The sequence below is a fragment of the Meriones unguiculatus genome, chromosome 15 (genome assembly GCF_030254825.1).
Source record: "Meriones unguiculatus strain TT.TT164.6M chromosome 15, Bangor_MerUng_6.1, whole genome shotgun sequence".
NCBI lineage: Eukaryota > Metazoa > Chordata > Mammalia > Rodentia > Muridae > Meriones > Meriones unguiculatus.
The window spans coordinates 3766720-3782580 of NC_083362.1; the positions used below are offsets into that span (position 1 = coordinate 3766720).

At 55.8% G+C, this 15861-nt stretch overlaps 1 protein-coding gene across 6 annotated transcripts in view; it reads right to left on the reverse strand.

The window, feature by feature from the left end:
• Positions 1-15861, reverse strand: part of Mad1l1 (mitotic arrest deficient 1 like 1) — a 296488-nt gene that overhangs the window by 78659 nt on the left and 201968 nt on the right. For all 6 annotated transcript variants that reach the window (XM_060368003.1, XM_060368004.1, XM_060368005.1 and 3 more), the window contains one exon: positions 15622-15712. In XM_060368003.1, coding sequence (XP_060223986.1) covers positions 15622-15712 — 91 coding nt within the window. The remainder of the gene's footprint in view (positions 1-15621; positions 15713-15861) is intronic.

Here is a 15861-nt window from a genome sequence, read left to right on the forward strand (position 1 = left end):
GGAAGTCAAACAAGGGGTTACTTGTCTTCTCTGGCCAACTTCTGCCCAGGTGCCCTGCTCTCAGATATGAAACGGCTGCAGAGCGTGGGGTGGAGGCTTGGAAATCTCTTCTTGAGTCTGGGTGGCAGAAAACTGGCCTGTGACAGTACTACACTGATGGACCTGGAGTCCAACTCCTCAAAGCCCAGGCACTCAGCAAGAGACACCGATCTCCATGTCTCCATGCAGGAACTTCCAGCCCCCCTCCCAGGATGCCTGCTGAGGAAGCCGGGGAACAGCCCATCCCTTCAGACCACCAGACAGATTGAGCAAAGGAGCCGGGACGCGTGTGCAGTGAGGCAGCAGGTACTCAAGAAGCCCCAGCGTCCCGTGAGCTAGCCGCCAGAGGCCACTGCCCCTCTGCAGTGCTGTGTGCTCTTTACCTGAAGTACTCAGTCCAGGCCATGGCCTGTCAGCCCTTCTGCCTCTGGGGCAGAAGGGGGAGGAGCAGGAGAAGAACAGCAAGACCCCCTCACACATGCAAACTGGCAGCCTGCAGTCCCCTGGGATGGGGACGGGAGGGGGGGGGGCGGCAGAATGTGCCAGAGCCACCCGTAGGGAGCAGCAGGGCTTGCAACCGTGGCTTCCAAGAGGCCACATCCCAGTACATTCTCATCAGAGGGAGGGGAAGGAGGAGGCCTCCAGCCAGGACTGGGAAGTGGGAGGGAGGGGAAGCAGGCCTGGCAGGCTCTTCAGAGCTTTCCTGAGAACCTTGTAAAGCTCTGGGAATGAAGAGGCTCCTGGAAAGCTAGCTGATGCCTGGGCTTTCAGGGTCGAAGGAGACTGTTACTTGTGCAATTTCAACGGCCTGTTATTCCATGCAATTTCACCGGTCGGGGAGATAACCAAGCATGTGAAATCCATCACCCACACCTGCTGAGACCGCCCTGGGGCTGGACACCTCGGCTCCCCTCCCCAGGCTGAGCACTACCGCCCGACACTGCCTGTGGAGCCAGCCAGCTCCTCAGGGCTACCCATCTGTCCCAGTGCCCACTGCACAGCTCAGTGAGAAAGCAGCCACCGACTACAGGCGTGGGAACTGGCAGGGAAGAGCATCATGCGTGCCAATGAAACCACACTCACCCAAACACAGATTTTCATGTGGCCCAAGATATTGATTTTTCTTTTTAAAGACTTTAAAAACCACAACTCAACCCTTCGTCTGTGCGCTATATACAGTCTGGCAGGCTGGGTCTGGGGCGTCTCAATCTGAGGAGAGGGCTGAGGCCTGGCACAACTCCCACAGCCCCACACTGAACATGCAACACAGAATACACAAGACTCCTGTGGAAAGATGAGTGTGCTAGTGCACACTTTTTATCCCAGAACTCAGGAGGCAGCAGCAGGAGGAACTCTAGAAGTTCGAGGCCAGCCTGAGTTCCAGGACAGCCAGGGCTACACAGAAAAAAACCCTGTTTCAAAAAGCCGAGGAGTGGGGTGGGAGGGAGGGAAGGAGGGAGATCGGTGGATCCTGGAGATGAATGAGGAACCTGAGCAGCCTGAGAGCCTTCTGCTCCACGCCCACTGCCTCGCTCTGTAGAGCATGAGGACAATAGTGGTGCCCGGTGCTTACCAAACAAGTACCCAGCCACGAGCTGACAGGCGACACATGCCAGCCACCATCCCCTGCCGTGCCCCATCCACGCACCTACACCTCGTGACACGCTGTGTCGCCTTGAACACTTGTTTCACTGGCTGTCCCCAGGCAGGGGTCAGCTCTGTGAGCACAGGGCTGTCTGTCTTCTTCGCGGAGATTTCTGCCACTGCCGATGTATCTGGTACGGCAGTCACCCAATGGACGCTTAACAAATAGAACATTTCTCGGGCCAGATTGTATTTCACACACTTAGAAATCAGATCACCAACTGAAGCATAAAGAGCCAAGAGGTCCAAGAAGCATCCTGGCCTCCCTCCTGTGCCAGACGCAACATCTCTGCTCCCCAGCAGACACGGGGCTGCTGCTGTGAGCAGGAGCAACCCCAGCTTACGAACTCTTCCCTGCATGACCACCTGGAGACACAGGGGTTGCAGGTGAAGGGGCAGCCACGTGTAGACATCACAAAAAAGGAGGAGGCAGGGGCAGGAGCATCGCCTGGGTCCACAGTCGAGTGCGCTGTCACTTGGCACCCAGCACCCACCCAGGATTCTGTGCTCCAGTCGCAGGGCAGGGCTGAGAGAAATGGGTTTCAGCACTTGGTCTGGGAAGAGAAGCCAAGTGGTAGAGGTGGAGGGGCCACACGGTAAAGGACGTAAGCTGTGTGCGTATCACCCACGTTAAGGCTAGTGGAGCCTCGAGACTACCAGAGAAAGTGAGGGCGAGAGTGAGAAAGCAAGAGAGCGCGAGAAATCCACCTGCCCAGGAGGTACCAGCAGACACACCTGCATCTGTGCTGTGCATGCTTGAGCACTTGAGCGGCCAGGCAGCCATGTGCCCTCTCTCTACAGCAGAGGCAATAGAGACCACTCAAGGGAAGAAGTGCCAGGCCTGTGCCCACAGCCCCAGATCCTGTCTCAGCACTGTTTCGGGTCTGCTTCGTCCCCAGACACACCTGTTGCCTGTTTCAGGCCAGGAGCGCCAGTGCCAATGTGAAGAAGCACCGTCCAGGGGGCCGCTGAGGCGAGCGAGGCGAGCAGATGGGAGCGAGTGAGCAACTTCGCTGAGTCTGCCTTGGATGACAGCTTTGAGGAAGAAAAGGGAGAATGGCTGTAATCTGCTGCTAAAATTTGTCGCCTTGTTTGATTCACAGCTGAGGAAACTGTGGAGGCAATGACAAGAATCTCAAAAGGAAAATTCTGGAACCTTCCTTTGATGCCACGATGCAATCATTGACTAAACAAAAACATCTCACTTGCTGAGCGAGTGAGCTGACGTTTTCTGCTAATGACCGTGGACACACAGGAGCTGACAGTCAGAGTGGGAGGTGGGAAGGCGGCAGTGGTGGGGACACTCTGTGGCCCCCTGGTCAGGGCCATGGATAGTGGTACTGGCAGGTCTGTGCAGAGGCTGCTCCAGGACATGGTGCAGAGTCGCCGAAGGGTAGGCGGCCCTTTTCACCACCCCTGTCCACTCTGTGACCTTCTATTTGCTGTTCAAGTCCACGAATGCTGTGTGACCAGCCAACTGCTCTCCATCCAGAGAGCCACCAGCAGGTATCTGGGCCAGCATGTGGTGCACTGAGTTCACAGTGCTCTTCCCCGAATGTGTGCGTGGTCTTCTGCACGCCCTCCCCGGCTCCGGGCCTCTGTTCCCCTCCGTGAGGGGGAACGTGGTGAACTTGGTCCTTCTTGTATGTGGTGGGTATGGCTGTGTGCAAGTGTGCTGCCTGTGACCCAGGGTGCAGGCCCACACCCATATGGAAGCCAGAGTGGGACATGCAGCAGGGGTGGGGTCCTTCCTCTATTGCTCTCACCCATACTGCCTTGAAACTGGAGGCTCACGGTCTTAGTGAGGTAGGAAGCTCTTGGGCTCCACCTGTCTCCACCCTCTAATGATGAGGTCATAGGCATGTATGTGCCTGGCATTTTACACAGGTGCTGGGGATTTGAGCTCGGGCCCTACCCACTGAACCTACCTCCCCTGTTCTGGTGAACCTGGTCTTTAAGAACCTTTCTTCTGAGCTACAGAGATGGCTTAGGAGTTAAGAGCTCTTAGCGGGCCCACATTTGGTTCCCAGCACTCGTATCCGATGGCTCTCAACTGCCTGTAACTCCAGTTGCAAGGGATCTGACATGGGCACCTAGAAGAACCCACATGTGCAAATAGGTAAACACACTTGCACGCACGCGCACACGCACGCACACACACACACACCCTTCTAGCCTGTGAGATGGTTCAGCATGTAAAGGGAAAAGGTACTTGTTGCCAATGCTAACAACCTGAGTTCAGCCCCTGGGGCCCGCAGAAGTAGAGAAGTGACTCCCACAGGTTGTCCTAAACACATATTCATTTTAACAGATACACAAAATAAACAAAAAATAAAAACATAATGAAAATTTAAAACTGAAGGCCAGAGGACAGCAACCCCTGGTCTCTGACCCTACAACAGAACCAGATCTCCTATGCCCTCACCGGAGGCTAGCTGCCCTAGCCTCCCTCCTTTGGGTCCAGTTGCCTCAGGAAGGTCCAAGCAGCAAGCTGAGAGACAGGGCTGCCTGCCACTGGGTGCCTGACTCGCATACCAAGAGACCCTGCTGGAAAGAGGCAGCAGCACGAGGAGAATTAAAAAGCACAGTTAAATAACCGCCGATCCTCATGCATATTTATAAGTCACTCGACTCAAAACTAAATCAATACCTCTCCCAGCTGAGCTCCGCAGCAAGCGCGAGGCTTCTGGTGGACCGCTGGTCTGGGAGTGCCGGAAGAGCAGGGTCGAGGAAGAAGCAGAGGCCACAAATGCAGATACAGGGCCTCAGGTGGCCACTGTGTGGGCCCCTCCTGCCCCACTCAGCTTTTGGGACCTGCGTGCTCAGGAGGCCAGGCTGAGCCACAGTTCTGATCTGCCCTCACCAGCTCCAGGAGCAGGACCAAGGGACCAGTTGAGCCAGCATAGCTCAGGGGTGTTTTATGACAGCCTCGGGTGCCTGGCTCCCAGTGACTAAGGTAGATGAGAAAACAGGACAGGATATGTTGACATAGCACAAACCCCACACTGGACTACTGGGCTTGAGCATACAGCCCTAGAGGACTATGGGTAAGCCTTGCTTAGCCAAGACAGGGCTGCTGGCTTCCATGATAGCAACTCCCAGCCCCTTGCAAGGGACAGCTTAGAGAGCTGCCTAGCCCAGATCTCAGCCTCCTCTGTATATCATCCTTGTAAGCTGGGCTGTGAGCTCAGTCAGCAACATGTAAGAGAACTGGAAGGGTGGGGTGGCCTTGTGTAGCCGGGACAGGAAGCCCTCAACAGCAGGTTCTCCCACGCTAAATGGATTGCCCAGGGCTGCACTCCAGCTCCCACACTCGGGCAAGCACCAACCCATCAGTACCCAAGCGGACAGCTCTGAGGGGAAGAGAGTGTTTTTGACTTTCTCATGTACAGGTGTACTCGGGCAGAGTTCAGGAGCACAGACAGAGGCCACTTCAGGATGCCTAGGGTCCACTCTCTTCAGTTGCTCTGCTTGGGCCTCCCCCAGGGCCAGGCCTGGCCTTGAAGTCGGCGATTCTAGTCCTAAGCAACCCCTCATGTTAAGAAACAAGCCCACTGGGCTGCTTCCTCTGCAGGCTGCAGCCTGTCCCCAAACTGTGGATACCACTGAGTGGCTCCATGTCCTTAGGAAGGACAAGAGGGCGGGCAGATGTGAATACATTCTTTGCAACAGCTTCTTGGGACGGGCAGCTTTTGCCTAGGTGGCTCACGAGGTCAAACAACAAGGGTTCAACCAACCTAATGCTTTTATATCTATCCCTGCACTCAAAAAAGGCCCGAAGGTGTGTCTGCCTGTCTGCCTGTCCTCTTCCCTAAAGGTAAAGCGCTAACTGACTGAGGCCGACCTGTTTGACCCTGCCCCAAGCCCCATGTTAGACATGCCCAGTTGGCTATCTCTCAGTGGTGCCCACATTCACTGACGCCACTATCACAGAGCTGAGATTTCCTTGAGATACCCCTAAGAACTGAAGGATACCTACCAAACTGAGGGAACTACCAGGAGCTACCAGGTTCAGACCCAGGCCTTGAAAGAGATGGCAGCCACCAGCCCTTGTCCATCCTGATGGGGTCAGAGGAAGTAGTGCCAGGAGCAAATAGAAGGAGCAAGCAGAGAATCTTGTCAGTGAGGGCCACAGGTTTCAGGTACCTGTGTCCCAAGCCCTTCTGTCACCTGGGGCACCTGTGGGTCACCAGTGCCCTCTTTCATCCTTCCTCGCTCAGGAAAAAGCTGTGTCTGATCCAGTTTGCTTCAGATAGGCCCAGAACTCCAAAGAAGCCCAGAGCTGGCAAAGCCAAACTGAGACCCTGGCAGGGCCGTGGCAGCAGTTCAGAGGGTGACCACCTGGGGATATGCAGTGCTGCGTGCTTGCCAACAAACTGGACCAGTCACCACAGGGCAGGAGAAGCCTGCGGAGGTACACATAGGCTCAGGGATGTTGGCCACAGCAGAAGTCAGACATTGTCAGGCATGGTCTCCAGGTCCTGGCCTTGCGCTCCTTCCCCTTCTTCTGCTTCTGGCTTGCAACCTAATGCACTCAACAACCTCATGGAGAAACGAGGTAGAGATAGGTCAAGGGAGGCTGAGGCTCAGTAGCTGATGAACGAGCAATGCTGTGGTTGAGAGCCAACACGGGGAACCACTGCAGGACCCCAATCTCAGCCTTGTGACACAGCACTTAGCATGACAACGGCCTCACTGCCAATGGCAAGGACAGCCACCCTGGACTTCGAGAGCAGCACAGGCGGGGTGTGGCCGTGCAGTAGAGACTGTTCCTGGAGGAAGAGCACAGATGCAGTTTGTGCCAATTGGGCCATAGCTTAGGCTGTCATTCCCAGCATCCCTAGGCTGGGCCAGCCAGAAGGAAGCCAGAAGCAAGTAGCCTCTGGTCTCATGACCTCCTCGACAGACACTAACTGGCTGCTGCCCAGTCCCCATGCCCATTCTTGCTAATGGCTGCAGAGACATGGGCCAGCAGTAGCAGGGTCAATTAAGAGATGATGGTCAAAGGTCAATGAAGGCTGTGCAGGAGTCTGTGAGGGTGGGGTCTGGGAGCTACACCCCCAGCACATTGCATGGCAGGAGCTTCCATCCTTGGTCTTGGGTGTCTGTCAGAGCTGATTCATATTCTCTCTTTCAGCTCAGGCCATCCTGGACACCACTACATGAGCCAGGAAAATGACTCTGAAATTCTTCAAGAACTTGGGTGCTGGGATTACAAGTGTGCACCACCATGCCTGGTTTTATGTGGTGCCAGGAAGCAAACTCAGGCTTCACCCATAAGTGAGCACTCTAAGGACTGAGCCATATCACCATCCCTTACAACATTCTAAACTGTGAACTATCCCACCGGACCGTGCCTCAGTGTGCAATGGGTTAAGCACAACCATGACTGCCATCCACCCAGAATGCCTTATCTTCCCCAGCTGAAACTGGCATTAAATACCAACTCCCTGCACCCATCCCAGCCTGGCTCCCACTTCTTGGCTTTGCATCTCAAGGCACTCGATCATCAAGAGAATCTGACAGCATGGGTGTTTTGGAGGTGGGCTGTTTTCTTAGTTGATGTCGTCAGGTTGTACCCATACTACACAGGTGCCAGGACCTCCCTCTGGGATGAATCATGTTCCACACTACAGAAAGAGCAAGTCTTATTTTCCTACTTATCTGCCATGGACACAGTGCTGCACGTGAGCCCTCCCATCCCCTGCCTTGGATCCTTTTGGACTTGACAGGTCATGGTTAAATCAAGGTGCTTTTAGATTGTTTTGGTTTTTCCAAAGGAGGGTTCTTTATATAGCCCAGGCTGGTCTTGAACTCACTGTCCTCCTGCTTCAGATGCTGACTGCTGAGATGAAAGGCCTATGCTGGCTCTTAAGGGGTCTATCAATGACCATGGCACCTACAGCAAGCATCATGAAGTCCCTCAAGACATTTCCCCTAGAAACAAGAATCTTATCCATAGTAGCAGGGTTAGTCTTATCTCTGCCAATACCAGGCTTTATGGCGGAGTGAGTAATTTGAACAGAGAATGCTCTACGGCTGTCACCACAAGGAGGTCCAGCCACCTGGACCAACTGAGCCCATCTGTCTTGGGCACAGATGGTGAAAAGGATGCCAAACAGCACCAACTATGGCACAACCTACAAAGCCCTGCTCCTTCCATGTGCTTCTGCCAACCCTCAGCAGCTGCTCCAGTCATTCACCTACCCATGGAGACAGCTTGGCTGGACAGTCTTCACGTGGTGCCACTAGGCTCACTTCTCGTTATACCTTGCTGTAAAAAAATGCTCTCAAAAATAGTAGTCACAAGTAACAGTCACTTGTCTAAATGCCGGGCTTCTACAGTGCCGAGAGTTGGAACATGGCTCAATGAAAAAATACCTGACTAGAATCGACCAACCAGAGACTAGGGATGTGGCTCAGCAGGAGAGCCCCTGCCTAGAATCCCCCAGTGAGGGGCTGGGTGTGGCTCAGTGGTAGAGCCCCTGCCTAGAATCCCCCAGTGAGGGGCTGGGGTGTGGCTCAGCAGGAGAGCACCTGCCTAGAATTCCCCAGTGAGGGGCTGGGGTGTGGTTCAGTGGTAGAGCCCCTGCCTAGAATCCCCCAGTGAGGGGCTGGGGTGTGGCTCAGTGGTAGAGCCCCTGCCTAGAATCCCCCAGTGAGGGGCTGGGGTGTGGCTCAGTGGTAGAGCACCTGCCTAGAATCCCCCAGTGAGGGGCTGGGGTGTGGTTCAGTGGTAGAGCCCCTGCCTAGAATCCCCCAGTGAGGGGCTGGGGTATGGCTCAGTGGTAGAGCTCCTGCCTAGAATCCCCCAGTGAAGGGCTGGGGCGTGGCTCAGTGGTAGAGCACCTGCCTAGAATCTCCCAGTGAGGGGTTGGGGTGTGGCTCAGTGGTAAAGCACCTGCCTAGAATCCCCCAGTGAGGGGCTGGGGTGTGGTTCAGCAGTAGATTCCTTATCATGTACAAGGCCTTGGGTTCCATTTCCACATAGCCAAAAGACAAAAAACAAAACAAAACACTGGGTTTCTAACATTCTCATCTAAATCTTTTACAAGGACCCCAAGGAGATGAAGGTACTTTGTCATGTAAGAGTGAGATCATCAGAACCTTAGATGCATCAAGAGAGGAACAGAGTCATCAAGTAGCCTGCCTCCTGGGTCATGTGTGCTGCTGAGCCAACTACAGGTAGAGGTGCCAATGGGAATAAGCTAGAAGGGCACAAAGCTTCTGCAAAATGGGAACCCTGGGCAGGTGTGAGCCTGTCAGAGAATCTCTGTCTCCTGACCAGACTGCTAATTGCCAGCCAGGGTGCTAGCCAGCAGTCAGGATTAATCTAAGGGTTCAAGCTGGGGTCTGTGGAGTATAAGGACCATGGATGCACTGGAAGGCAGGAAGTTCCAGCAAATTCAGTGCTCCAGCAAAGAGAAGCAGCTGGTGCCTGAGGGCCTGTAGGCCCAAGGGACTAAGCTCTGCAGGAGGTGACATCAAGTGGAGGAGGAGGGGCTTAGTTTGGAGGATGCATCAGTCGCTCAAAAACAATCAAAAGAAATCAGTGCCTGTGGAAATTCACCACGCTAATGCCCATCAGCAAGCTGGCTGTTTTTAGTCTCCGGCGTTAATAAACATGAGCAGCCTGCACTCACCTCTGTGGGTCTGCGTTCTATGTCCTTTCGCTGAGCATCTTACTTTATACAGACATTTTCCAAGGCAGGCCTTGGATGCCACAGCGGGAGAGACGCTGAGCTCATCTCTGGCCAAGGCCAGCCCCTAGCCCTGGCACAAGACAGAGCCAGGATGGACATATTCTTATCTTGTGCAAGATGCTAAGGCACAGCAGGGTGTGAGGTACAGGCCTATCTCAGCTATATGGAGGCTGAGACATGAGGATCACAAGTTCAAGGTATGCCTGGGCTATGGAGTGGTCTCCAGGCTAACCTGGGTAACTTAGTGAGAACCTGTCTCACAATAAAAAAAGAAAAAGAAGGCTAGGGGTGTGGCTCAGTGGTAGAGCCCCTGCCTAGAATCCCCCAGTGAGGGGCTGGGGTGTGGCTCAGTGGTAGAGCACCTGCCTAGAATCCCCCAGTGAGGGGCTGGGGTGTGGCTCAGTGATAGAGCCCCTGCCTAGAATCCCCCAGTGAGGGGCTGGGTGTGGCTCAGTGGTAGAGCCCCTGCCTAGAATCCCCCAGTGAGGGGCTGGGGTGTGGCTCAGTGGTAGAGCCCCTGCCTAGAATCCCCCAGTGAGGGGCTGGGGTGTGGCTCAGTGATAGAGCCCCTGCCTAGAATCCCCCAGTGAGGGGCTGGGGGGTGTGGCTCAGTGGCAGAGCACCTGCCTAGAATCCCCCAGTGAGGGGCTGGGGTGTGGCTCAGGGGTAGAGCCCCTGCCTAGAATTCCCCAGTGAGGGGCTGGGGTGTGGCTCAGTGGTCACCTGCCTAGAATTCCCCAGTGAGGGGCTGGGGTGTGGCTCAGTGGCAGAGCCCCTGCCTAGAATCCCCCAGTGATGGGCTGGGGTGTGGCTCAGTGGTAGAGCCCCTGCCTAGAATCCCCCAGTGATGGGCTGGGGTGTGGCTCAGTGATAGAGCCCCTGCCTAGAATCCCCCAGTGATGGGCTGGGGTGTGGCTCAGTGGTAGAGCCCCTGCCTAGAATCCCCCAGTGAGGGGCTGGGGTGTGGCTCAGTGGTAGAGCCCCTGCCTAGAATCCCCCAGTGAGGGGCTGGGGTGTGGCTCAGTGGTCACCTGCCTAGAATCCCCCAGTGAGGGGCTGGGGTGTGGCTCAGTGGTCACCTGCCTAGAATCCCCCAGTGAGGGGCTGAGGTGTGACTTAGAGATAGAACACCTGCCTAGAGTCCCCCAGTGAGGGGCTGGGGTGTGGCTCAGTGGTAGAGCACCTGCCTAGAGTCCCCCAGTGAGGGGCTGGGGTGTGGCTCAGTGGTAGAGCCCCTGCCTAGAATCCCCCAGTGAGGGGCTGGGGTGTGGCTCAGTGGCAGAGCACCTGCCTAGAATCCCCCAGTGAGGGGCTGGGTGTGGCTCAGTGGTAGAGCCCCTGCCTAGAATCCCCCAGTGAAGGGCTGGGGTGTGGCTCAGTGGTAGAGCAGTTATCTAGCACACTCAAGGCCCTTATGTACAATCTGAACACTGCAAAGAAAAAAGAAAAAGGGAAAAAAATAGAAAAAAAATGGTGAAGGTAGTAAAGGTCCACAGAGAGCTCCCACACAGAAGTAGTGTTCGTACATAAACAGTGCTCACACAAGACAAAAAAACGAGATCTGGTCCAGAGAGACACAAAAGAGGTCCCCAACCAAGAGATATCAGTCAGCACACTGGTTCAAGGAGAGCAGGCATGTAGAGAATGCTGAGTTTCCACGTTCACCCTATTCCCACAGCAGCAGTCAAGATCCCCAGTCTGCAGGAGAGGTGCGGCCAGTGCCCACAGGGAGCTGCACAGAGGTGCAGGGCAGGGGTTGGGGTCAAACAGTGCAACAGCAGAGTCTCTGCGGCTACCTGGAGGGGAGGGTGCTAGCCTTCCTGCTGCACTAGGCAGAACAAATGGGTTCAAGCCAGTGGCAAGAGGGGCATCTGGCTTGGTCCCTGCAGCTTTGGCAACACTGCATGACATACAGAAAGGCCATGCTCTGTGGGCCTCACAGACATTTCAAGTGTTTAGGAAACGGCGCTGAGGAGCTCTGGTGGGGATTCTGAGGTGCCCCTGGAGGCTGCCCACGTCTCTGCCCTGATGTCTGAATGCTGGCATGCCGCTTACGGGTCTTGGTATCCATGACTTCCACACCGGGAGCACCAGTGCCACCTGCTCGCTGTCACTCATGCTCGGGCTGGGGCACAGCCTGGAGCTCATGGATCACACAATGCTACAAGGCTCGTTCTTCCATACAGTATCTTGGGGCCTTTCCTGACATGGGTGTTTCATGGTAAGCAACACCCGGACATTGCAGAAGTGTGCGCAGTGAGCCACCAGGGAGCCACATGCCCGGGTCAGCCAAGGACCAACACTGGAAGGACGGAAGTGAGAGGGGAGGAGGAGGGCTTGGGAAGAGGCTCTGCAGAGGTGAGCTTGCCAGGGGCCAGCGGGGCAGCAGGAGGGTCACTCGCTCGCTCGGCAGATCCCAGGCTGCTGCCGGGGAAGGTGCATGGGAGGCAGGTGTGGGCACAGGAAGAGGTGAGGCTGGGCACCCCAACCTCGCGGCTGCCTGTGACGCAGGCAGGAGCAGGGACGTCTGCAGGCGCGGGAAGCTTTCCGCTCCCAGGAAACCCAGCAATTTTCTGCCCACTCCATTTCCAAAAAAGATATACTGATTTTAAATGTCACTGGGCAGCCGTCTGGGCTCTGTTCTGAGCGGCGCTTTAGGAGGACTGTAAGGTGGCACAGGCACCGGCCCAGCCTCCCCTGACTGTGAGAGGAAGGTGCCAGGCTGAGCCAGGAGGACTCTAGGGAGGATGGTCCGCTCCGAGGCCTGGCACCAGGGTCCACGGGCACAGCCTCACTGGTGGAGGGCGGAGCTCAGCTCCACGATGAGGCAATACTGCGGGACGGCGGGGGCCGGGCGTCAGATCCCAGCGATGAATTCGCTTAATTACATGCGTGCTCGAGTGCTTAGAGGAAGTGTACAGATGTCTGCAATTTAGTTTCAAATGCATCAAAAGAATAAAACGGACTGATGGATGGCAGAGGATGGGTAGGAATGTCATACAGCCACAAGTGTGCCATTCTCGGCAGGATGTAGGTGGTGGGTAAGTGGGCATTCGCTGTAAAAGTCTTCCAGCGTTTCTAGCTCAGAAACGCTTGCAGTAAACACTGGGAAAAGCGGTAGCCAGCTTCTATGGAGGCCTGCCCTGCTGCCCATCATGTGGGGCCCAGGAGGCAGCAAGTTTCAGGGCGGGTCAGCATGTTTCACAGGGGAACAAGCCCACCTGTCAGCAGGCAGAGAGGTGACCTGCGCTGGACAGGCTCCTCGGTGCCTCAGGGTGGGCAGAGCTCCTAACAGGCCTGTCCTCAGTGACCCTACACAGTGTCCTAACGAGCTCTTCAGAAGCAGGTATGTGGAGGCCTTTATGGGAGGCTGTGAGGAGTATAGGGCCTCTGTGATGAAGCAGCTGTCCCTGCTCTTAGGGGAAAGACAAGGCGCCTAAGGAGAGTGGCTGCCAATCCCTGATCCCAGTATCTTCCTCTGTGCCAGCCTTAGTTTCCCCATCTCAAAGTGAGGCCTTCCTGCAGAATTTTCCCCTTTCCACACAGCATCTCACTATGGAGTCCAGTGTTATCAGGGCCGTCTGTGAGTCACGGCTCTGCAGCCCACCCAGCCTGCTGCTTCGAGCCCATCAGGCAAGTAGACCCTTTGCTCCTCCCTAGCTATGCTGACAATGCTCGCAGGCCACTCTGGGCGTGCACAAACTGCCAGTGACCCAGGAGACAGGGGAAGGATGGCATCAACTTGGCCAGTCTGCATGCAGCCACTGTGATGACCTGCCCACTGGGCCCCCAAGCACGCCCACACACCCAGCTCTAAGTGGTCACCGGAGTTTTGCTTCCTCGCCAACCAGCTGTGAACTAATTACAAAAAATTCTAACTAGTTGAGCGCCCTCTCCAAGCATATGTTCCCAATTAAGACGAACGGCAGCTGATTTTAATCAATCTTCCTTGAAGCGCCAACTTGAAGCCACTCTTCTTCTCTGGAGGGAAGGAGGGAAGGAGTGAGGCGGAGAGCGGGAGAGCGGGAGGCTGCCTGCATACTGAGCACACGGTAAGGCCTGAGGAAGCCTAAAGGCTGGCCAAGCACTGCAGGGGCCAGGCCCGAGCAGCCCCTCAGCGCTGCACGGAGAAGGCTGGGCTCAAAGGAGCTGGCATCAAGTGCGATGGCCAGGCCACGAGGAGAAGCCCCAGGACACGTTTCTTCCCCGGTGCCCGAGGGGCCCAGGTTCAAGACCCACATCTGATGGGAACGAGAGCGTTGTCCTTAATGAAAAGGGAGGAGAGCGCACTGGCTGAGCATCTAACAAGGGCCTGTGGGAGGCTGGGGCCGGGGTGGTGGGAGAAAGGCCCAGCACAGGGTTCCCCCAAGAATCCTCATCACTTAGGCTTCCAAAGAAAGTGCAGGGGCTCAGAAGGACCTGCTACCTGCCATTTGTGCCACACACACAGGCTGCTCGGACAGGCACTCCTGCGTGTACCAGGAAAGTAGCAGATGAGGCGCTAGCTCTGACACGGAAGTGGGATGGCCTGTCCCTTACCACGGTGACTAATGCCACCCTGCAGGGCCAGTTCAGTCCTGGTGTAAAAACCTTCCCTGCCCAGATATGACAACAACTGGCACAGAGAGAGCAGAGCCCGGCTGGGAGCCACAGCCACGTGCAGTTAGCATGGGGCCTTTGAGCAGAGGCCAGTGACCTAGGAAGGAGACTTGATTGTCCAAGACACAGACAACTGCCAGGTTGGCCCATCCACAAGCTGGTCTGACAAGGGTGTGGGACAACACAGAGGGGAAAGTGGGTCCCAGCCAACCCCCGTGATCAAACAGTTTGAGTAAATGGCTTTTGTCTTTACTAATAAAATAGACGGCACCATCTTGCCCGGAAAGAATTTCAATATGAATGCCATAGAATGCGGACACAGAGCCAAACATTCTGGCCATCTCCTAATCTTCCTGAAACTGCCCATCCATGGAGTACAGCTGAGATTCATAATGGCAAGGGAAGAAGGCGGTTTGGGATAAGAGAGTCCGGGAGTGGTGCTGTGGCCTCCAGCTCTGAGAGCAAGTGGGGAAAGCCCCACAGGAGGCAGGTCAGGGGCAGTCCAAGTAACCCGTTCCCAGTCTGGCTCTGAAAAGCCCCCTCTCGGAGAAAGCCCAGCCTACAGAGGGGGCGAGGGCTATGAGCTTTCTAGAAATGTCTACCAGTGTGAGGGCCAAAGCCACAGCTGACTACCCCCACCTCAGACCTCCACAGCAAATGGGCACACCACCCCTGCGTTCCCGGCCATTATATCAAGACATGGCCATTGCGCTCCAGGGCCAAAGATTCAGCTCTCTGTGCTGCCTTTGGCCATGCTGTGGGTAAGGTTCATGTATGCATTCAGTGCCTGCCTGCACACACCACTCCACACCCCAGCACAAAGCAGGTGTGGACACGGTCCAGTAGCACACTGGCCTCCAGGAAGTGCCTGAACTCCAGGACTGAGCCATGCCAGGACACAGGTCCTGCAGGAAAGAGATCTTGTGAATGCCACTCTTGTGTCACCCACAAGAGCACTGGCACTTCCTCTGGCTGCGTGTTGTCTCTTTGGTCCCTGCTGCAGCACTGAAAGCCATTTATCACCCCATCCTGACACAGTTCTGCAGCCAGGTAGCCTTGGTTCACCCTCCAGCAGCCCTCAGCCCAGGACAGTGGCCCAATTAGAACAGAACAGGATGACAGGTCCTGGGGCTGGGCATGAGTACAGCCAAGGTTCAGAACACCTCACTTCATCAAAGTTGTCACCTCTCCCATCACCAAGATTGGTAATGGGGACACGATCTGATTGCCTCTAATAGGTGCCAAGGTAAAAATCAATGGCCTGTCTAGAAGCCAGGCAATCTCTAACCTGTGGGCTTCTTGCCATGAGCAGTGTGAGCAGGAGGAAGAAAACGAAAAAGAAAAGAAACAGTCCAGGGCAGACAGCAGTGAAGGTCACGGCCACAGGGAGGTGGGAGCAATGCGGGACAGCACCAGAGAGAAGGGAAGCTGAGGCCAGTGCTGAGAACAGAAACACCAGGGGCCTGGGGAGGCCCTGGGCGGCGAGCCGGGGGGCAGAGGCCCGTGGCCTGCAGGACCCTGCGGCAGCTCGCAGCCAGGTAAGGCTGGGCATGCCGGCGGGTGTGGGGTTTCACTCACGGGAGCAGGAAGGAGCAAGGTCTGCAGAGGGCACAGCTCTCCGCCACCGCCAGCCTACCTGCAGGGTTAGTCTCTCCATCTGCATCTCCAGCGCCTGCTTCTCCTGTTCCAGGCGGCTCCGCTCGCCCTCAAGCTCCTCCACCTTCAACCTGCAAGAAGAGGACGGTGTGACCAGGTGCTGCCACAGCTCAGCAATGATGGAAGGTCATGGCTATGGCGTTGATTCCAAGGGCAGGGTGGGTGGCAGTGGGCAGCACCTGTACAGGCAGAAGGGCTCAGACAAGGGTCTCGGCTGACC